Genomic DNA, 22,774 nt, shown 5'->3' with positions numbered 1-22,774 from the left:
TAAAGCCTCCCCCTACTGCTAAGATCATCCCCTCAAAATGAAGGCTCTGGCTGGGCTCTGGTCCATCTCTCACAGACCTGGCTGTGGCTGTGACAATCCAGGAGGTCGTTGCCAATGTAAGCTTCCAGAACAGTCTCCCTCTGCTCTCCAGGATGGGACGTGGTCAAGCGCTAGAATTAAGAAAAAGAAAAGTAAGAGACCCAAGTTTTAATATGAAGAAATATGTTCATAGAGTAGGAATCTTTTAAATGGCAGTAGTAACTACATTTAACCAAAGCAAATAATACCCGGGCAGGGGTGGGGGGGGGGGCGAGTAGCTACCCAGGCAGCCATTCAACTAACAGGGAGTTATGATGTTATATTTCCTAGTGGGTGATGTGCGAGAGAAGGGAAATGATAAAATGCCTAGAGCGGAGTGCCTGGGTGGCTCAGTGGATTAAAGCCTCTGCCTTCGGCTTGGGTCATGATTCCAGGATCCTGTGATCAAGCCCCACATCAGGCTCTCTGCTCAGCAGGGAGCCTGCCTCTCCCTCCCTCTGCCTGCCTCTCTGCCTACTTGTGATCTCTGTCAAATAAATAAATAAAATCTTAAAAAAAAAATGCCCAGACAGTACATGTACAGATAAGGGAGAGCCCACCAACACCTAGAGAGTTTTCCTCACTAGAAGGGGCTCTACAATTGGTCTCTGAAGGACAAGCAAACTATCAGCCAGCACGGGGGAATGAGTATGGTGGGTAGTGGGGGGAGGGCGGGGGAGGAAGTGGGGTACTGATTGAGGAGGCGTGAAAATGCAGGGGGTATGTTGGGGGAGCCCACTGGGGGCTAGGCACAGGGCAGGCTGAGGAGGGCTTGGAGCCAATGCATCACCAACAAGTTAGACTTTATACTATAGGGACTGATGCAGCAATACTGTGTGTGTTTGGGTGTGAGAGTGTATATGTGTGAGTGAGTGTGTGTGTGTGTGTGTGTGTGTGTGTGTGTGTGTATAAGGGGTAAGTGGGTAGAATTTTGTAGATTTTTAAAGTCATAAGTTTCTTGCGTTGTGTTAAGAATAAACTCATTGTCCATAGGGCTAGAAAAAAATATTGTATGGAGAGTGTGTGAAATGTGTGTGTGTGTGTACATATGAGTGTGTACAGGTATGAATTATATGGGAAAGTCACATATAAAGTGAGATGCCCTTGCTTTCCCAGGAAAATTCCACTGGAGACCCCTGAGACCGTGAGCCCTGCCACTGGCCAAGGAGGAGCTGGACGTGTAAAGAGCCACATGGTGAGAAGACAAGAGCAGGAGACCCCCCCCGCCAGAACTGACAGGCGAAGGCCTCCAGAGGCAGGTGTCACTGGCAGACTGGATCTACTGTGGTCAAACAGGAAGGCCCTGAGGGCAGAGGGCACTTAAATGAGGGTGTGCCAAGAGTGTCACAGGTGGGGGCTGCCGCCCTTCCACCAAGTTCCCTGAAGCCAGGGCCAGGGTGCTGGAATGGGGTGGAGGGGTGACAAGCTGGAGGGGGACACAGACAAGATCTTAAGACACTTGTTTATTCGTCCTGGTTAATCTGTGACAATGTCATTCATTCGGCAAAGGAATAGCCTGCCTCCCTAAGAGGCTCGGTAGCACGGACTGAGAGGAGGAGCTGCTGGGTGGACAAACTAGGAGCCAGAGAATGAGTCTGCTAACTTGAGCGGGCAGAGGCAATGGCCCCTGCAACTCCTCACGGTGGGCACCCGCGCTTGCCAACTGAGGCAGACATTACCCATTGGTCACAGCACTCCGTCTGCTGATTCTGGATGCATTCTCAGAGCGCTCCCTGAGATCATGTTCCAGGAAGCATGACCAATCTTCCAAAGTGCAAGTGAGGAGACCTTTGTCTACAGAGATGGGGAAATTACTCAAAGCCACTTTGATGCCAATACCCTGAAATTCAGGGAGCCATGAAGGGGTCTGACACTATTACAGCCTAAGTTAGAATGGATTATTCAGTTAAAGGGCCAACCAGTGTTGGCCTAGACATGCAGTTCTCAAGGGTACTTTGGGGAATCCTAGGGGTCTCCAAAGACCTTCCAAGGAGTCTACAAGATCATGATTATTTTCATAATAATACTAAGTTATGATCTCTCTTTTTTTAAGATTTTTCTTTCTTTTTAAGATTTTATTTATTTGAGAGAGAGAAAGAGAAGGTGCACAAGCAGGTGGAGGGGCAGAGGGAGAGGGAGAAACAGACCCCCTGCTGAGCAGGGAGCCTGAGGCGGGACTCGATCCCAGGACCTTGGGATAATGACCTAAGCTGAAGGCAGATGCTTAACTGACTGAGCCACCCGGGCACCCCTAAAAATTTTATTTTTTTTAAGTAATCTCTACACCTGGTGTGGGGCTCAAACTCACAAACCTGAGATCAAGAGTCGCCCGCTCTACTGACTGATTCAGCCAGGAGACCCCGTTTTATCTTTGTCATGGTCCATCTCTCAGAGGCTATATGAAGTATGACACTGTGATGACTCACTTGGGGAGGCAGATGTGAGAATCCAGCTGTCCTTCCATTAGGCCAGACAGTAAAGAAATTTGCCAAAATGTATAACAATGCCACTTTCCTGATTTTTTTTTTTTGTTTGTTTGGAAAAGAGTTATTTTTTATGTATAAAAAATACATTATTGGGGCACCTGGGTGGCTCAGTCTGTTAGGTGTCTGCCTCTGGCTCGGGTCATGATCCCAGGGTTATAGGATCGAGCCCCACATCAGCTCCCTGCTTGTCGGGAAGCCTGCTTCTCCCTCTCCCCCTGCTGCTCCCCCTGCTTGTGTTCCCTCTCTTGCTCTCTCTGTCAAATAAAATAATAAAATCTTTAAAAAAATACATTATTTATGTTATGTTCTGGGTTCATAGCTGTTCATCTTAAATGAATTAATATTTAGAAAGGTTCTCGGTTTTTAATTTCTAATACTATAAATAGTGGTAGATAGAATTCACATAAACTAAAGCCTTTAGGGTCCTCGGTAATTTCCAAGAGTGTCAACAGGTCTGAGACTAAAAACCTTGAGAACCACTGGCTTACCCTCAAGAGTGGGAGGAAAAGCAACTATCAGACAAGGCTTGACATCTCTTAAGACTGGTTCATCAGGGTCCACCCCCACTGTCTGCTTGAGTGGCTCCACATAGCACCCGAATGCAGAAGTCTTTGCAAAGCTGTCATAAGAGAGTGACTCGGGGCACTCCCGCGCCGACCCCACTGGCTGGGAGGGTGGCTTACAACGGGTGATGGGGGCAGGCTTGAAATGGCACATGGCAAACAAGTGAGGGAAGGCAAAGGCAACTGTGAGGTCCACACCCGGGTTTTTACCAAGAGGCCAAGGCTGTCCTCAGAAGCTGTTTTTACCTTTAGCTCTTGGTGTCAGCAGGCAGCACGAGGAAAGATTTGTAGTAGATGGGGTACAAGATACAAGCAAGGTAGCCAGCCAAGAAGACCATGTCTTAACTTCCAGGGAAAGGTACGTACCCAGCGAAGAGCCTGCAACAGGAAGGCTTTCAAGCGGTCACTCCCCAAAATCAAATCCTTCTTCAGTTTCTCATAATCCAAGGAGGGCAGTAACGGGACATCCTTCAGTTTCCTACTCAGCCACACAAGTTCAAAGAGAGAAAAAAGGGCAAAGGGCACATTCATTAGACTTCCTGAGTCTCCAGACACCAGCGGTGGCCTGGCTGTCTTCTCCACTCCTGGAATGAAGTCCAGGACCGCCGCCCCCCGCCCCCACCCCGTGTCATCGAGCTCTGCTCTGCCTTTCCCGTGGAGGTACTGGGGCTTTGTTGCATGTCTTTCCCCACACAAGGAGTCCCTGCCTGGCCAGGTTTAGAAACTGCTGTGCTCACACAAGGCCAGGGCTCCATCCGACAGGGATGGAATCACCTTGAAGGCACCAGACCTTGCAGTACCGCTACAGGCCTATTTAGCATCCGGAGCAAAGCCGGAGACCAACAGCAGCACCCATGAGAATGCTCCCTGAAATCCTGAAGCTGCTGCCCGCTCAGGCCCGAGGCACCGAACTGGGGGGACGCAAAGGACAGACCAGGGTGAGGAAACAACTGTGAAGAGTGGGAGCACAGTCAACCCCAAGGAGGTAAAGGGCATGTCAGGAAATAGCACAGGTTCTTATCTGGGAGAGAGGAGCAAGTAGGGCCGTTTGCAAATCCTCCTCAAGAGGACCCAAGTGGAGCCCTCAGGGGAAGGCAGGTCTCCCCAGTGTCTTCAGTTTGTTTTGCTCCACAGTGGGGGCTGGAGCGCACAGGAGAACCAGTGTAAGGGAGCGAGGCCTGCAATCTGGCTAACAGCACTGTACCCATGTTAACGTCCTGCCTTTGATGTTGTACTTGGCACAGAAGATGTCACCACGGAGTTGGGGGGCCTGGGGGGTCAACTTCCTGTGACTCTATTATAATCATTTCAGCATAAAACAAGTCAAAAACAAAAGTAAAACAACAGTATGGTCTTCCTGACACTGTGCAGAGAATATTAAGATCAGTACTCTGGGCACAATACTAAATGCGGGCTCATGAGGACTTGGGTGAAAAGAGGCACACAAAGGCTTCTTGGGGCGCCTGGCTGGCTCAGTCGGTAGAGTGCGCAACTCTTGGTCTTGGGGTTGTGAGTCTGAGCCTCACGTTGGGGGTAGAGATTACTTAAAAAATAAAATCTTAAAAAAAAAAAAAAAAAAGATGAGGGGTTCTTCTGCTTCCCATTGACGCGTAACCAAGCTACATGATGTTAGCTGCGGGTGTCCGGCATCGTGATTCGCCATCTGTGTACAGATGGTTAAGTGGTCACCACAGTGAGTCTCTTTACCCTCTGTCACCACACAAAGTTCCCACGTTTCCTTTCTTGGGATGAGAATTTTTGAGATTTACTTTCTCAGCAACTTTTAAATTTGCAATACAGTATTACTGACTACAGTTCTCACGCAGTCCACTGCCTCCCAGGAGGCAAACTTCTAAGTGGAAGTCTGCACCTCTTGGTCTCCTTCACTAGTTTTAAAGGGTGGAACAGAGATAAGGGTGGGTGGAAGGTGGAAAGGAGGTAAGACCCTGGGGGGGCGCAGCATTTAGGGTACTGTAAATTTTCTTCATATGTGCCTGTAGCATTCAATTTTTCTGTAATGAGCATGTATTGCATTATAAAAAAAATTACATGCTAGTTTTCTTAATGTTAGTTTTTAAAAGACAAAATGCGATCCTCTCACAGGGCCCCGGAGAAAAAGGCCAGAGAAGAGGGCAACAAATGAGATCTCGGCGAACACTCCTGGGAGGAGGTTCTAGTCTGCACATCACACAGCGGAGCCCTGCGCACGTGCACACTGATCATTCTGGCACCTCTTTTCCTGAGGCCAATACGGCTGTGTTTAAAAATGAACACAGATACTTTAGAAATCCCCATTACAAATAACTGGTCAGTATTCTTTGAAAGTGTCAAGGCCATGAACAGGATAGAAGAATGACTTCAAATGAAAGGAAACAGACATGACAACCATGTCAACATGTGATCCTGGACTGAACGCTGGACCAGACAAGGGCAGAATGGAGCAGCTGCTAACATGTGAGGAAGGCCTGCAGATGAGATGATGCGGCATCAGCATTAATTTTCTGACTCTGACAACTGTACTGAGCTTACACAAAATATCAACATGGGGAATCTGGGCGAAGGGCACAAGGGAATTATCTGTACAGTATTTGTAGCTCTGAAATTATTTCAACATGAAAAAAAGATTTTTTAAATTTAAAATTTAAACAAAGTCTTCTTCTAGACAAAAAGTTCCACGTGTAAAGCCAAGTCCAAAATTGTTCTATAGCTGGGCGCTTTTTCTGGAGGGAAGAGACGTTGTCAAATGCGGGCTATAGTTACTTGTCCATACTGTTGATACTGGCCACTAAATATATCGCCAACTAAGCTGCTCAGCCGCCCCACATTTCTGTGGTCTAGCCACTCTCCTGCCATCCAAGAAGACTGTGGCATACCTTCTCCTTTGCCCTCCTTAGCCCCTCCACCAACAACCCCCTTTACTCTCTGCAGGTGACCTTGTCTCTTACACCCCAGGGGACAACATTAGCAAATGGGAGAGTTTATTAAGTCCCAGCATTGTACTAAGTGCTTTATACACAGGAACTCATTTTTATCCTCACAATAATCCTATGAAAAAGTTATTATTATTATTATCTCTTCTCAAGTAAAGAAACTGAGACACAGAGAAGTTACAGAAGAGGTCCAAGGTCACAGAGCCAGCGGCAGAGGTGGGATTTTAACCACGGCTGTCTGTCTCATCAGCACTACGTTATAGAGCCGCTGCCGTCTGCAGAGAACAAAGTGCAGGGTCAGTGTCAGACTCACGCAGGCCTGAGAGAGGAGGCAAGCTGTATCTCTCTCAGTGGTCGGAGTGATCTGACAGCATCCTCTGAAACCCCCAACAAGGTGGGGGCGGTGCTCAGAGGGTCACCAGAACCCATCCTAGTCCTTAAGCCTCTGTCAAAGGTTCTCAACTTCCTTGTTACCACAACATACACGCCGGATGAAATTCCTGAACACCAGACACCCACAAGGTGACAACCTAATCGATATGGATAGCAATGCTCAGGCATCCACAAAGCTATCCTGTGGCCCTGGTCACAAGTGAGTCAGCAGAGAACACAAAATTTAGACACTGCAGCCTTCTGATGACTGCCCTACGACAGAAGATTAATCTCTACAGAATATCATAGGAACAATTGAACAATTTTTTCCCATTTGATGCGAGCTCTCCAAAATAAAGAGAATTAATACTAGGAGGTACTTTAAGTTTAACAGTATTATTTATAATTACTGGTATTTCCTTTATATCCTCATGGAGCTCTAGCTAATCAAAGGCACTCCTCTAGGCTAGACTCTTAAGATGAATGTCCATGAAAGTTACTTTGAGTCTAGTTTTACCTAGAGCTGTGATCCATCCTAACAACTCCTAAAAGCAATTACTTACCCAGGTGCCAAGGAGGCTCTCAACATGGTTGAAGCCTGAGGATGGGGGGCGGAAACAGAAGAAGAGAGACCGTGTTAAACAGTGAGAGCAATGCATTAATCCTAAATCATTGTACTCGCACAAAATCAACAGATTTGCAAAGGTTTTGATCCATCGGGATTCTCCTATCATAATCATATATGATTTAAAAATTAGTCCAAACAGGTGCGCCTGTGTGGCTCAGTTGGCTAAGCATCCGACTCCTGATTTCAGCTCAGGTCATGATCTCTGGGTCATGAGATGAGCTCTGCATCAGGCTCTGCGTGGAGTCTGCTTGTCCCTCCCCGCCGTTCCACCCCCCCGCCCCCCATGCTCACACACACACACTCGATAGCGCACTCTCTCTCTAAAACAAATAAAGAAAATTTAAAATATACAATATAAAATACAAATAAAAATAGAAATAAATAAGATAAAAATTAGCCCAAACTGAAGTTAAGCAACACACTAGTCAAGTAGTTCCCAAGACGCCCACCACCCTTGGTTTGTTGTTACTCTGCTCCAAGGAATGCTCCATAAAATAACAAGTGGGTCCTCCCTAGCCAAACTCCCAGAGGCACTTAAAGCTGCCTGGTCAGATGTCACAGAAAACAAAAGCAACGGAGATCACCTTATTATGCTGACTTTTTTCTTTATTAAGATTTTCTCTTTGAGTATAACAATAACATACACTTTGTACCAAGTCAAACCCTATAGAGGTGTTTACAGAAAAATCCTCCCTCCCTCCCTACTCCGTTTTAACCCTATTTATAGGCCAATCCACTGCCCACTTTATGGATATTCAGTGTCCGACTTATTGTTTTGTTTTTGCCACTACAAACAATGCCGTATTAAACGTGTACTAAAACAGACTCGAGAAACAAAAAACAAATGCTGTGTGTGGTGCTTGGTTGGACCAACTCCAGCCAGCTATAAAAGATGTTTTGAGGGGTGCCTGGGGGCTCAGTGGATTAAAGCCTCTGCCTTCAGCTCAGGTCACGGTCTCAGGGTCCTGGGATCAAGCCCCGCATTGGGCTCTCTGCTCGGTGGGGAGCCTGCTTCCCCCTCTCTCTGCCTGCCTCTCTGCCTACTTGTGATCTCTCTCTCTGTCAAATAAATACATAAAATCTTTTAAAAAAAAAAAAAAGATGTTTTAAGACAATAAGGGAAATCTAAATAGGGACTGCACAGGGCAGTATGATACTGAGGAATACAGTGCTAACTGTATTTGGCATTGCAGTTGTGTTTGCTTTTAGTTTTGTAAAGGCCTTATCTGTTAGATAAATACATTGAATGATTTATAGAATGTTTGGGATACGTTCTAAGGAATTCCAGGGAAAAAAAGTGAGGAAAAGAGAAGAGAAGAGATCTTGGGTCTCTGTGGAGCCCTTCCAAAAGTGGGGGTAGTGGGTCTCTGTCCACTCTGTGTCACCACAGCTCTGGAATGGTCATTACCCACGCTTACCGCATTGAACCGTGATTATTTTCAATGATTTCTCTGCTTTCTCCTTTAGCAGACACTGAGTTCCACAATGAGTAGAGACACATTACTCTCTATATATGTACCTAGCACCTGGTACAGTGCCAGGCATACAGAGGCACATGATCAACATTTGTTGAATGAATGAATGAAGACTGACTTCCCAAGATGGGCCCTCCAGAATCCTTGACCGATTTAACAAACTGGCCTGAGGTGATGACTCCATTCCCTACTGCCTCTGTCTACAGGATTTACAGGCCACACAGATTCCCACCTTGGAGACAGCAAATCTCACTTTTAAATGGCTCATGACCAAGTATGTTTTTATATTTTTTAATCTTTGACTTTTTAGAAAAGATTTTATTTATTCATTTGGCAGAGAGAGAGAGAGATAGCAAGAGAGGGAACATAAGCAGGGGGAGTGGGAGAGGGAGAAGCAGGCTTCTTGCTGAGCAGGGAGCCCGATGCGGGCTTGATCCCAGGACCCTGGGATAATGACCTGAGCTGAAGGCAGAGGTTTAATGATTGAGCCACCCAGGTTCCCCCAGCCCTTGATTTTTTTTTTTAATTAAAGGAAATGCCTGTTCCTATTATTGACTTAAATAGCAAGGAGTTGAGAAAATAAATTTGAACTACACCTAAATTACTCATCTAACACATTCAGAAGACCAAGAAGCCAAGATAATAAGATAAATGAGTCAAATAAGGGCAGAGGCATATTAAAATATTAGCCAAATATAAAGACAAAATAAAAAACACTCTTAGGGGTACCTGGGTGCCTCAGTTGGTTAAGAGTCTGCCTTTGGTTCAGGTCATGATCCTAGGGTCCTGGGATTGAGTCCCGTATCAGGCTGCCTGCTCAGTGGGGAGCCTTCTTCTCCCTCTGCCTCTGCCTGCCCCTCCCCCTGCTTGTGCTCGCTCTCTCCGTCAAATAAATAAATAAAATCTTTAAAAATATATATTTCTAAATTAGCGTTATTGGCTAGTTCATATATCCACAAATAAAATATATCACATACTTAAGAAAATGTTTCCTATCATTTATTTATTTATAAAAGAGCTTATTTATTTTTTTAATAGTATATCTTTTTAAAAAAAGATTTGGGGGCACCTGGGTGGCTCAGTGGGTTAAGCCTCTGCCTTCGGCTCAGGTCACAATCTCAGGGTCCTGGGATCGAGCCCCGCATCGGGCTCTCTGCTCAGCAGGGTGCCTGCTTTGCTTCTCTCTCTCTGCCTGCCTCTCTGTCTACTTGTGATTTTTCTCTCTGCCAAATAAAGAAATAAAATCTTAAAAAAATAAATAAAATTAAATTAAAATTAAAAAAGATTTGTTTAGGGGGCATCTGGGTGGCTCAGTCGGTTAAGCATCTGCCTTTGGCTCAGGTCATGATCCCAGGGTCCTGGGATCAAGTCCCACATCGGGCTCCTTGCTCAGTGAGAAGCCGGGGGCTTCTCCCTCTCACTCTGCTGCTCCCCCTGCTTGTGCTCTTGTGTGCTCTCTCTCAAGTAAAATCTTTAAAATGAAGATTTATTTATTTTAGAAAGAGTGTGTATGTGTGTGAGAGAGCATTGCGGGGGGCAGAGGGAGAGAGAGAGAATCTTAAGCTCCATGCCTAGTGCAGAGCCCCATGAGGGGCTCGATCCCATGACCCTGAGACCATCACCTGAGCCGGAATCAAGAGTCAGATGCTTAACTGACTGAGCCACCCAGGCGCCCCTAAAAGATTTTATGTTTAAGTAATCTCTATACGCAACATGGGGCTCAAACTTCTAACCTGAGACCAAAAGTCCCACACTCCACCAACTGAGCCCGCCAGGTGGCCCGTTCTTTTAAAACACTACCTCTGTTTTGCTAAACTCATTGTCATTCTATTTGTTCTGTGAAGAAATTAATTGAAAAGCACTAACAACTACACTTTCATGAGAAGAAGCAGTATGTTAGACACTACTGAGCTTTTATTATCCAGTCAAGTAAAATAACAAAACAAAATGAAACAAAACAAAACCCCAGAGCTGAGCTGTGGGAGGAATGGGCTGGCACGATCTTCCTGAGAGAGAGGCATGTGCTCCTCCCTTCAGCCTGTATTTCCTGATTGCCTCCCATCTGCCAGGTCTCTGCAGGGCACGGTGGTACCAGAGTGACCAGAGCAAAGCCCCCTTCTCAGAGAGCTTACAGGCCAGTAGGGAGAATCAGTGGTCAGAGAACTCTCTGTGCCGCGTCAGCAAATGGTGGCAATAACAGTACCAGCGGTATACCAGCGGTACCAGGGCCCTGCAGGCCAGGGACTGAGCCTGGCCCTCAGCCGTCACTGCTCCCCGAAGCCAGCGGTCGTTGTGGGGGGACAAGGACGGATGGGGGCACAGGAGCAGGCCAACAGCGAGCTGAGGGGCTCTGCCCATGCTCTCTGATGTCAGAAAGTGTTTGCAGAGCTTGGTCTCAGGTGTACCATGACACAGTGTCCCTTGGTCAGAGCGTCTGCACATGTACGGGGGTGGGGAGGGATCTCCGGAAGAAACTTCAGCATGCCACTGACTGTTGTGCATCTTGGAGCATGCCACGTCCCCTACTTCATACGACAGCGGCTGGCTCTGGGGACGGGAGAACCCGCCAGGATCAGGGTCTGTAGGTATGGGCTGCACAGAACAGTCGCAGGTGTGGGCAGCCCCGGAGGGTCAGAGAGAAGGAGCCGTGGCTTGATGCTAGCAGCAGCGCCCGAGCCCCGATGCTGTGGCAGGCACTGTCTGGGGCCTGAAGCCTAAGCCCAGGCCCACCTGTCACCAGCCTCCCCCCTGGCCTCAGGAAGTAAGCTGGACCACTGTGGCTGCCTGTGCTGTGTAGGAGAGCAGGGGAACAGGGAGGTTCCCAGGACAGAGCTCCAGGACAGGACAGAGATGACCTAGAAGAGGTTAAATAGCCACAGTGGGAAGAAACACGCGTTGGCCACGGGGCAGAAGAGACCACAAAAGCCAGGGACCAGAAGCACAGCCCCACACACAGCGAAGGGATGTTGCTACCGCCAACTCTGCAACACAGAGGGCTGCTTGCAAGACATGGATGGCAGGGGTACGTGTGGGGGGCGGGGGAGGGCTGAAATGGGACAATGCTCCCATGGCATTTGGAAATGAGGCTGAGTCAGTATAGTGCCCGAGTGCCGAGTTTCCAGGTGCGCTTCCCAGGCAGGCGTCTCTCTGGCTTACCAGGTCCCCGAGGGCCCCACTGGCTTACCAGGTCCCCGAGGGCCCCACGCTGTGCTTTGCCTCTGCCCTGTAGCCTGCAGGCATCTGAGAGCCTCGGCCAAGGAGAGGTAGCAGCAACGGGCTTACTTTGGGAAGTGCTAGTGGCCGGGGTACTGAGGCCTCTTCTACTTTCTATGACCATCGCTGAGTGTGGGGATGGGAATTAGATCACAGAAGGCTGTGGACTCCCCACTGAGCACTTCAGACCTAGAGCAAAGACAGGTATTAAGCAAGACAGTAACCTGATTGATGCCTGAACGGACTGACATCCCTCCCGAAACTTGAGGACATGAATAAATAAGACACAACCGGAAAGGTCATCCCTGCTCCCGTGGGCATGAGTAATCAGACAGGTAAGAGCTTTAAGACAGAGATTGGTTAGGAAATGTTGCTTTAGCCAGGACAGAAAGAGGAAGAGCCTCAATAAAACACAAAGCAACAAAGACATGGGTCAGGAGGGAAGAAGGCCCCCAGATCCCTAGGACGGCCTGAACATAGGGCCCCAAAGAGGGAGGAGGCTTGGATGATTCTCAGGTGTTCTCTGGAGCGTTGTTTCCCAAGACAGGAAGTGCAAGAGGGGAGAACACCTGTTTGGAGGAAAAGATGAGCCCGTTTTGGGATGCAGAAATGATATGCCGATCAGACATTCACAGGGAGAAGGCCTGGAAGTCAGAGGAGAAATCTGAGCTAGTGGTTCAGTTATTCTCTGCCAATCATGGTCCCACCAACTGGCTGAGATCAAAGGTGGTCAATCCTTACATCACCAGGGTGAGGTCAAGAACGTGACGGGCACTGGGGTAGGAGGCGCAGCAGGGGGAGGCGGGCTAGGTGTGCAACTCCTCCTCAGGACAAGGATACGAGACCTGGGAAAACTGCCTTCAGACACAGTGGCGAGGCAGACAAGGAGCAGGCATCTCACCAAGACTTAAGACAGCAACGCAACAGACAACATAAGGTCAGAAGGAGTTGAACTTCAAGCCAGAGCCGCCGTCCACACTACAGCAAGCTTTAGGAAGAGTCCTCCTTGGCAGAACAGTGCCAAGCAGTGTCTCCTGAGCAATTGCACAAGGCCACCCCAAGAAAGGGTCCCCACCACTGCCACCAGCCCCAGCCCCAGGCCCCTGCAGGTTTTTATTGCTAAGAAGGACGGTTGGATTTAAAGTAAATGCTCTCTAAGATTCGCAGGTCGTGAGCCTTGAGTATATATAATGCAATCACACCTGGCAGTATTTTAACTTATATTCCCAGTGGGGTCTACCTGGGAGTTGCTGAAAAAGAGTTAATTCCCGAATGGGCCATTTTCCCAAGTAAGGATGCATTTAAATGGAAACTTCTCCAGCCAATGAACCAACCCCAAAACCCGCAGGTATCACGAGGTGGGACTTGGGATTCACCCATGGAGCTATGCTTGGATTTCCACCTTTGGAGTCAGCACTGGAATCTGTACCATGGTCAGCCCTCTCCCTCCCCACTTCTGTCCATCCTAGGGCAAGTAAAGACGATCACTCTCCTCCATCAGACATTCCTTCCCTGGAGTGTTTCTGCATTTGTGTTTGCCCAAACCAAGGGCTAAGAAGAGAGACAAACCATGGTCTTTCCCGTGTTATCTGCAGCATTGAAGATGTGTGCTGCATCGTTATCAGATACAGCAAAAAACTGAAAAGCCACCTAAAGGTTTGCTAGAGGAATGGCTAAAGGAACCATACTGCTCTTAAATTAAAACTCTAAAAGATAAGGAAAATATTAATAAATCCAGAAGTACATAAAAAACTCTTTAAAATGGGGACGCCTGGGTGGCTCAGTTGGTTAAGCGGCTGCCTTAGGCTCAGGTCATGATCCCAGCGTCCTGGGATCGAGTCCCACATTGGGCTCCTTGCTCAGCAGGGAACCTGCTTCTCCCTCTGCCTCTGCCTGCCTCTCGGCCTACTTGTGATCTCTCTCTTTCTCTCTCTCTCTGACAAATAAATAAAATCTTTAAAAAAAAAAAAACTCTTTAAAATGTACTAAGTTCAGAGAGATAGTTGCAGAGTGATGTGTATAATAAAAACCTTGATTCTATATAAATTTTAAAGTCTGGAAGGATGAGTATGAAACAGTCACCAGGGACGCTGGTGGCGGGAGAGGAGATGGGGTTAGTGTGATGGAAAGAAGGCATTTGTGTTCACTTTACTATTAAATTGTTACATATTTTCCAGTGAGCACATTTGTGTATTACTTGTACAATCCTAGAAAACAAAAAATCCCTACCTTTTGTGCCCTGAGGGAGAAGCTTCCCTTCTTAACAATGATCAGATTGCTGAAAAGATAAACTCAGATTTCTCTTGTTTCCCAGGAGATACTAACCCGTGGTCTGGAGGCTGAGCTAGTAAGGAATGCAGGATGACAAACCAGGGGGTGACGGTGGCGACAGGCAGTCTAACTGGAAGGGGCCACCTGAGAGAGTTCTCTTTTCAAACAATCAATCCTGTCATTATTGGTCCTTCTTCGAACACTGGAATTTGACTACCCGCTCCACTCACGTGTGTGGAGATCTGGACACAGTCATCTGAACGTGGACTAGGCCCCGCTCGTGGGATCTCCTCCGCAGGGCCCTGGGCCAGCATATTCCCCCCTGCTCCAGGCTTTTTGGGTTTGGGAAAGAACCAGGCACACATTGGCCTGCTCCCTGCTTCCCTGGTGGGAGATGAGTGCTCCTGGGGGCAGGAGTCAGTCCTAGAGCCCTTGGGCCCTTGCTGCCAGCGGTGCTGGGGGAGGGGAGGGGCTTGGCCAGAGCTGGCCGTGACTGGGGCGGGGCGGGGGGCATTTCTTGAATGCCAGGATTTAAATGTAGGAAACCCACCTGTCTATAAAGAAAATCCACATTCTCCAATATAAGCTTCATCAGATTTAATAGCAATATTGTCAGCTCCTTTCTCCTTTATTCGTTTGTCTTATTTTCCAAATGGTTCAGAACTCAGGGATTAGAAGGGTGTTATTTACTGAGTCCTTCTGAACTTTCAACTGTGAGTGAGGTCGCAGAAGGCCAAAAACAGCCAGTTTTAAAAAACCAGTATCAAATGTACTAACTTTATGGATACCAGCAGTGTTCTGATGGGCCCTTTATAGGGTACAATGAATTGGAACACTCAAGGTCAACAGCACAGAGGGGAGCTGATGCAGGACCACACTAAAGGGCATGCTGGGCCGTGCCCACCTCTTTATCTTGAAACTGATGGCATTGTGTTTGGACCTAGCATTGGACTTAAACCCTTGGCAAATAAGAAAGCAGCCCTCCTCTCCCAAATCCTCAATCCTACTGTTCAACCACCAGACTTCCTATCTAAACTGCACTCTAATTTCCTCTTCACATATTATAAATCCAACATCATACACATATTATACTTTCACAAGGATGTTCTTTTACAATGACTCATATCCACTTTTTATCATCTCAGAGAGAAATCTATGGGACTAATAAAAGATTGTTTGCAGATTTTATTGCCTGTTCCTTAGTGACTCAGGAGAAAGAAATGGTTAGGAACTAAGATAAACAGAGCTCATCCTCTCTCCTCTGGCTTTGAAGGCCTAGAATCTGTACCTTAATACCACTGTAACAGGAAGAATGATAGCACTCATCTCTTGACAAAAAACATTCATGTCTAATGGGGTAAAATACCAGATATGTTGTGCTCCCCTCCCTTTTAAACTGCTCCTTATTCACACGATATCCATTTTAAATAAGCTGGGAGCATCACTCTGCCAAAAGAAAGTGAAAATATAAGGATGCTTGTATATGCAAGATAGGATGGGATTTTATAGCACAGACCTGAAAAACACTTAAGTATTTGCTGAACTAATAAATAAGTGTAAGGGAGGGAGGAAAGGAATAGTCCTAATAGACAGATCCCGCTATGCCAATTACTGCTAGAAAGCCATCATTTTTGGTAAAAATTCTCCTTAACTGACTTATAGCTAAATGTACAGTGTACACAGAGGGTCAACTCAGCCAGTCCTCGGGGATGTGGCCTGAACCCCCTTATCCTGGAAGGTCCACAAGGAAGTTACTTTTCCGAAACTTGGATGTCTCTGTGTGCTTTCCTGACATTTAAAAGTGGCTGATTCCCTAAGATTTCTGCATGCTAAAACTGTTGCGGCCATATCCTAAAGCACAGACCATGCAGCTTCTGTTTTGTTTTGTTTTGTTTTAAAGATTTTATTTATTTGACAGAGAGAGAGAGCACAAGCAGGGAAAGCAGTAGAGGGAGAGGGAGAAGCATATTCCTTGCTGAGCAGGAAGCCCAATGCAGGGCTCGATCCTAGGACCCTGAGATCACAACCTGAGTTGAAGGCAGCCGTTTAACTGACTAAGCTATTCAGGTGCCCCCTGTGGCGCAGCCACCACCACCCACGGCTCTACAGTGCTCCTGGGAGCAGCCAAGTGATGGGGTCAGGGACATTTGCTCTCCCCCACATTACTGTGTCCTTTCGTCAAGATCACAAAAGAAACTGGCAGTCTCAAGGGCCCAGAGATGGTGTCCGTGGCCTGGGAATGGTCTGTCAGGTGAATGTGTGGCGGGTTCGGGGTCATTCAGCCCACTGCCGTGCTTCCCATGTTGTATGTGTAGGACATATGTTGTTTCAGATGCAGTAAACGCAGATAATAAACTTTAGGCAACCGTCTCTCTTCCCTTGGGAGTTAGTCACACCTACTCCCGGGCCCAAGAGGTATGGATTGCGAAGAAGCTCAGAGCCGGGCCAGGCCTGCCTCGGCCTGCATCCAGCAGCTCTGACATGCCCTGGCCAGGGCTTACTTGTACTGTCCTACGCTCATTTTCTTTTAACCACAATTTCTTTTCCCCCCAGCATTACTGGGACATAGTTGACAGAGGACACTGTATACATTTAAGGTGTCCAAAGTGCCACACTGATAAATGGATGTATTGTGAAATGATCACTGTGATTAGGTTAGTTAACATGCCTATCACCTTGATTACTTTGTGGGGCGGTGAGGACATTTAAGATCTACTCTCTTAGTAAACTTCAAGTATATAATATTGTTAACATTAGCCACAACGCTATAAAGTCCCAGGATTTACTCATCTTATAACTAGAAGTTACATCCTTTGACCAACATCTGCCACTTCCCCTACCTCCCAGCCCTACGCAACCACCACTCTACTTTGTTTCTGTTTTTTTTTTTTTTTAAAGATTTTATTTATTTATTTGACAGGTGGAGATCACAAGTAGGCAGAGAGGCAGGCTGAGAGAGAGGGGGAAGCAGGCTCCCTGCTGAGCAGAGAGCCCGATGTGGGGCTTGATCCCAGGATCCTGGGATCATGACCTGAGCCGAAGGCAGAGGCTTAACCCACTGAGCCACCCAGGTGCCCTGTTTCTGTGAGTTCTAACCACAATTTCGTTCCCTCCATCTTCTATTTTTCATATTTGTGTTTTCTCATAGTAAGTTGCTTTAAACCTACTTGAGAATGAGGTAGAATATACATTTTTTCTTAAAACTAAAAAAGGCCACTGTTTATAAAGACCCTAATATTAATGTGCAAACCCTTCCCGTTAATTAAAAGCCGTGGCTCTGACCCAGGGGGGCGCCTCAGGACCCCCCGGTATTTCCTTCTGAACGGAATACACCTGGCTCCACTATTTAGCAGGTGGCCCAGGCAGCAGGTAGGGGTGAGCTCCAGGGACATGGGTTCAAGGGCTTTGGAAACATCTGCAGGACACGCAGGTGTCCTTGCTCCCCAAGTTAAGAACCCCAACTCAACACCACAAGCCTCTGGGTGAGCTACCCTAAGAAGGATGCAATATCCCCTAAGTAATATTTCACCCTAGGATGCAAACCCTGAATCTAATCACGAGGAAATATGAAACACAAAAAAGAGAAATGCTCTATTTCTTCAATGAGGGACCAACTATAAAGAACATGGCTCAAGACAAATTGGAAAATGCCCAAATTAGATAAGAATACCATAAAGACGTTAAATTTACTCAAGTGATCACTGTAAGGCTAGATAAGAGGGCACTCCCATTAAGAAAGGAACTCTACACTGCAGCAAAATGCCATAATATATGTGATTTATTCTCAAATGGCTCAGAAAACAGACTGTGTGTGCGTGTGTGCATGTGCACGCATGTGTGTGCAAAGTAAACAAATGGGTAAAATGTCAACAGTTGCTGAATCTGGGTAACGGGTATCCAAGTATCCCTTGTGCTATTTTTGCAACTTCTTTGTAAGTCTGCAATTATTCCAAGTAAAAAGTTAAGAAAAGAAAAAAAGAGAGAGCCTGTCTTTGTAGGGCTTCAAAAAGAGAATGAAGTTTCCTTCCTTTCCTATTGATTTGCTGATTGTTACCAGGCCTGGGCACCGAACAGCCCCAATGGGAAGAGCAGACTGTGCCTCTTTCCCATCACCCCCGGGAAGCCAGCTCCCAGCTGCTCACTCTGCAAAAACACCTTTCTTTCCTTCGGGAACCTTCTAGACCTCCGAGGCCAGCTGAAACGCAGACTCCTGCATGTAATTTGCCCTTGTTCCTTCACTTTTCCAGTTAGGCTATGTTTAAATTTGGGGGGGGTGCAGCCGCAGGGCCCCAAGCCTCACCGTCCCAGGCCTCGTGAAGTCCATGCTGTGGGCCAGGCTCTGTCGCATCTGGTCACTGAAGAGGCGGACACACACGCTCTGCAGGTACTCCGGGGTGATCTGCAGAGAGGACATGAGGGTGGCTGGTGAGAGGCCCAAAGCACCCCCAGGGACGTCATGGGCCCAGGTGATGAGCAGAGCTCTCACCGGTCTTTCTGCAAGGTATGCGGATGGAATTCTGCTTGAACACAGGAGCTCTGGGAGCTAGAGCACTGGGCCTGACAGAAAAAACCACTAACACCCTGCTGCTGTGATCGTGGACTCTCATATTCTAAATTCTTTAAGTGCATGAGATGTACTCTCATGGGCATGTGAAAGAAACTGATTTTAAGCCATTTCTGTGTGTGTGGATTCAAGCAATAAAGTCAATCGGGTGGCCAACGTGTGTTAGAAAGGACGGTGGGCGTGACACCTGAAAATCTGGGCTCCAGTGCTGGACTCGAGCAAACCCACAGCTCTGCCCCTTGCCTTCTAACCTGTCAAGTGAGATGAACAAGGTCTGCTCTGTTGGTCACGGTGACAGCGGTAATGAGGTCCCGCATACACCTGACGCAGGCCAGGTCGTCCGGGACGTGCCTTCCGAATGAATGATGGAGATATTTGTTGATCCAGTGCCAGCCAGCGTGAGGTGCAGTGCTGTCCCTGTCACTGCACTCGATTCCGGCCTCCCTTTAGCACCTCTCCCACCCTCTGGCTAGCTACTGTAATTCAGGACTGGCATACCACATCTCAGATGGTAATCTGAATTTTTTCTTTTCATTTCGTATCTTTTCTTTTTATTAAAAAAATGCACATTTAAATTGTGCAAGTGCCCCAACCTCTCCCCAGTCCCATCCTTCCCCATATGCCAATCCCTGGAGGTAACCATTTTGCACCCTTCCAGCCCTTTTTCTATGCCTGATTGCTGGAGGGGAAGCTCCCTTTCCCCGGGCTCATGATTCCCCGTGGCAAACTCCCACATGGTTATATCACAAGCCCCTCTCTGCACCCTCACTCGCTTGTCCCCATGCAAGGACCAAACAACTGATTCATGAGTCAGAAAGAGCTGTGCCCTCTTCTCTCCTTGGAGGACTCCACCGACCCACTAGAAACTTCTGGTCTGCTTCAGACACATGAAAGTCTCGGTGTGTCCATGGAAGATGTCTGTGCTCACTGCTTGACACTCAGTTCCTTATGAAGCAACTCAAAGAAGCGTTCCGTCTCAGGCCCGCACTTGCACCTTATCCTGCATCCATTTCCTCTGAATTTCAATAGTATCAAAATGTAAACGCTTCTTTCTCCTCCTGTGTTTTTAACCTTTCCTTTTATACCTCTTCATTGTCTATAAACTAAAAACACATCCAAATACAGTTCATATTTAAAAAGCACCTTCCCCTTCCTCTAAACTAGGTCTTCACCTACTGACCACTGGCTCAGTATTCTTCCTTCACAGCCGAGGTCCTCAAGGGAACAGCCCTCATTTGCTGTCTCACCCTCCCTGGACCTCCCAACACACTACATGGAGGCTTCCAGCTGCATCACTCCACGGAAACTCACAGCAAAGGCCACCACCACTGACCTTCTAAATGTCAAAATCACTGGACACTTTTCAGTTCTAGTCTTTTAAAGTTTTCTGTGGCTTCTGAGACTTTGCATCAACCCCTTAATCCTGAAACTGTTTCCTCCTTTAACTTCTGAAACTGCTACCAGAACCATTTCTTTAGCAAGAAAATTCAATTGTGTCACCTTCTTGCTTAAAACAGGGGAATGAGGAAAGGACGCAAATAATCCATAGACTGAAAAGCAATGTATAAATGGCCAACAAACACGAAAATGTATATTCAGCCTCATACATAATTACAGAAATCTAAATTGAAGCATTCAGAACACCAAGTTCCACTTACCAAACCGGGAATGAGTTCAAAGTATAATAGTGTCTAGTGTTGGCAAGTGTGTGGACAAATAAATACCCTGATACGGATAAACTCCCGGGAGGGTTAGGGAGACATCACAGGAGGAATCTCAGGAGAACTCATTTGGCAACATCTACCAAAATGTTAATGCCCATAACCTTTAACCTAACAATTCCACTCTTAGGATCTTACCTTACCTGTTTTCCAAGGTATACAGTACATACAAGAATGTTCACTGCCACATTTTTTTGTTCTAGTAAACAAAAAACTCTACATGCTTACCATCAGAGATTGACGAGTTACGGTTGGTAATGGCATAATATACAATGGCATAATATACAAGCCCAGAAAAGAATGAGGGTAATGTGGTCATGTGGAAAGATCTCTAAGATACACTGAAAGTAAAGCAGCAAGTTTCAGAAGAATAATGGGTCACATGATCCCAAGCGTATGTAGGCCGCAAGCACACACACATGCATACATAGAAATGTTTGGAAAAAATACACAAGAAAATATCATCCTGAATACCAACATAGAAAGGACACTAAGAAACTGTGTATGTTGGGGGGTGGGGGTTGCTCTTTAATACAGCCTACTCAGACGTGTTCCAATCTGTTACCACAAACTTGTATTTTTTTATATTAAAAACAAGCCAGTTAAGAGTCTAGTCCCTGGTCCTACCAGCTTGTCCCCTCTTTCCCTGTGAGGTGGCAGTCAGAGCTCACACACCTGTCCCTGGGCAGCATGTCACGCCCAAGGCCATGTCGACTCTGGCTCTTCTGGTGACTGTTGTTTAACAGGAGAGAAGGCAGAGGAAGGCATATGCTTTTCTTTTTATATATTTCTGTATATATCTTCTAACCGTGTGCCCAGGTTTGTTACCAGAGGTTACAGAAGCCATGTTCGGTTTCTTTCTGATACTTTTCTGTTTTAAAGAAAAGACAACACATGCTATTTTTAAAACTAGAAAAAAGCTAATTAATTTGAAAAGTCCAATTTTTAAGGTATATATTTAAAAAACTCGTTGCTAACAACAGACATAGCAAAAATTCCTAAGCCTGGTCTCTCGGTGTCCCCAATTTGCCAATCCATTTTTCCTGCCTCCCCTGCCAGCATGTGGCCACTGTTCCGGCCGCACCAGGCCATATGGGCTAAGTTTTCACGGGAGCAAAGAGGCTTTCAGTCCAGGATACTGAAACATACTGAAAAACTACTACAGTTAAAAAAAAAAAAAAAAAAAAAGCTTTACTAGCTTAGGAGTCAGATCAATGGAAAAAAATTAAAATCCCACTACATGATAAAGGTAGCCATTCAAATTAGTAAATTAAGACAGAAGTCAACAGTCTGACTCAAATGGTTTTTGGTGGGGGAGGTACATTTCTTCCTTATATCATCTATTAAAATAAATTTCTTATGGATTAAAGATTTAAAGGTAAAATTAAAACAATCAAAACCAAGTAAAACGACCATTAGAAAAAAATTAAGGTGAACATTTATTTTGGCTCCCTTAAGTGGGAAAAATCTTCTTTTCACTTCAAAGCTTCAAAGCACTTTGAAAAGGCAGAGTGAACGAAGGGAAAACTTGATCAACTGATTTGACTATATAAACACGTAAATTTTACGAAACTAAGAAACACTACTTTAAAAAACCAAAAAACAAACTATGGAAAATATTTACAAAAGATGAATTCTGAATGGCCTGTGTCTTAACAGTGATGTCCAAAGCTGTATCTTGCTTTTCCCTAAAACCTGTTCTACCCAAGGCCTACCGTCTCAGCTGGTGGTGCTGCCGCTGTCCTCCCACAGCCGAGGCCAAAAACCTGGAGTCGTCCATGCCCCTCCCCCAACCCCTCTCCAGGTCTAAGCCAGCATGAGATGCTGCTGGTTCTTTGTCCTCACACACACAGGCGGGGCACCTCTCCGGCTCTGCCTACTAAGTCCTCCTCCACCACCAGGTCTGCCCTGGTGACTGCAAGAGCCTCCTGCTGGTCCCTCTACTTCCACTAACCTTCCAAGGAGCGTTCTAGAGCAACGAGAGGGGATCCTTCCACAGCATGCCAGACCACACCATCCCACTGTTCTGCTCCCCAGGAAAGGAAAGGCCCCATCCTTACTCCCGCCCTGGAACCTCCAACCTGCTTGTGCCGCTCCTCCTCCCTCACTGGGCTCCTCAGACAGGATAGGCACACTTCCACTTTGGGTCCTTTGCATCCTCTTCCTTTGGCCTAGAATTCTGGGGGGCATCCCAGAGGACAGCATACCTAATTCCCTCGCCTCTTCCAGTGAAGATCAAATCACGCTCACCCTGACTGCCTATTTAAAATTGCCCCCTGCCCACATACACACATATGCCCACCAACTCTGATCCCCTTCACCCAGGTCCTTTTCTTCCCCATGGCCACTGTCAAGTTCTAATTCCCCACGGCCACTGTCAAGTTCTAACTCCCCACGGCCACTGTCAAGTTCTAACTCACGACGTCATTTATTATTTGTTTATTTATGTGTACTGTTCATCAGCTCTCGCCCC

General features: G+C 46.7%; 1 protein-coding gene across 1 annotated transcript in view; it reads right to left on the bottom strand.

Moving 5' to 3' along the window:
- The window catches only part of LOC111141821 (armadillo repeat containing 9), a 151,503-nt gene that overhangs the window by 92,081 nt on the left and 36,648 nt on the right, over positions 1–22,774 (bottom strand). Inside the window, exons 9-12 of the mRNA XM_022494656.1 lie at positions 18,317–18,415; positions 6,993–7,027; positions 3,494–3,605; positions 78–170 (exon numbers count right to left, since the gene is read on the bottom strand). Coding sequence (XP_022350364.1) covers positions 78–170; positions 3,494–3,605; positions 6,993–7,027; positions 18,317–18,415 — 339 coding nt within the window. The remainder of the gene's footprint in view (positions 1–77; positions 171–3,493; positions 3,606–6,992; positions 7,028–18,316; positions 18,416–22,774) is intronic.

Source organism: Enhydra lutris, unplaced genomic scaffold (genome assembly GCF_002288905.1).
Source record: "Enhydra lutris kenyoni isolate GAN:26980312 unplaced genomic scaffold, ASM228890v2 scaffoldscaffold1, whole genome shotgun sequence".
Taxonomy (NCBI): Eukaryota; Metazoa; Chordata; class Mammalia; order Carnivora; family Mustelidae; genus Enhydra; species Enhydra lutris.
Note: the sequence above shows the minus strand (reverse complement) of the source record. Positions and strands in the feature narration are given on the sequence as shown.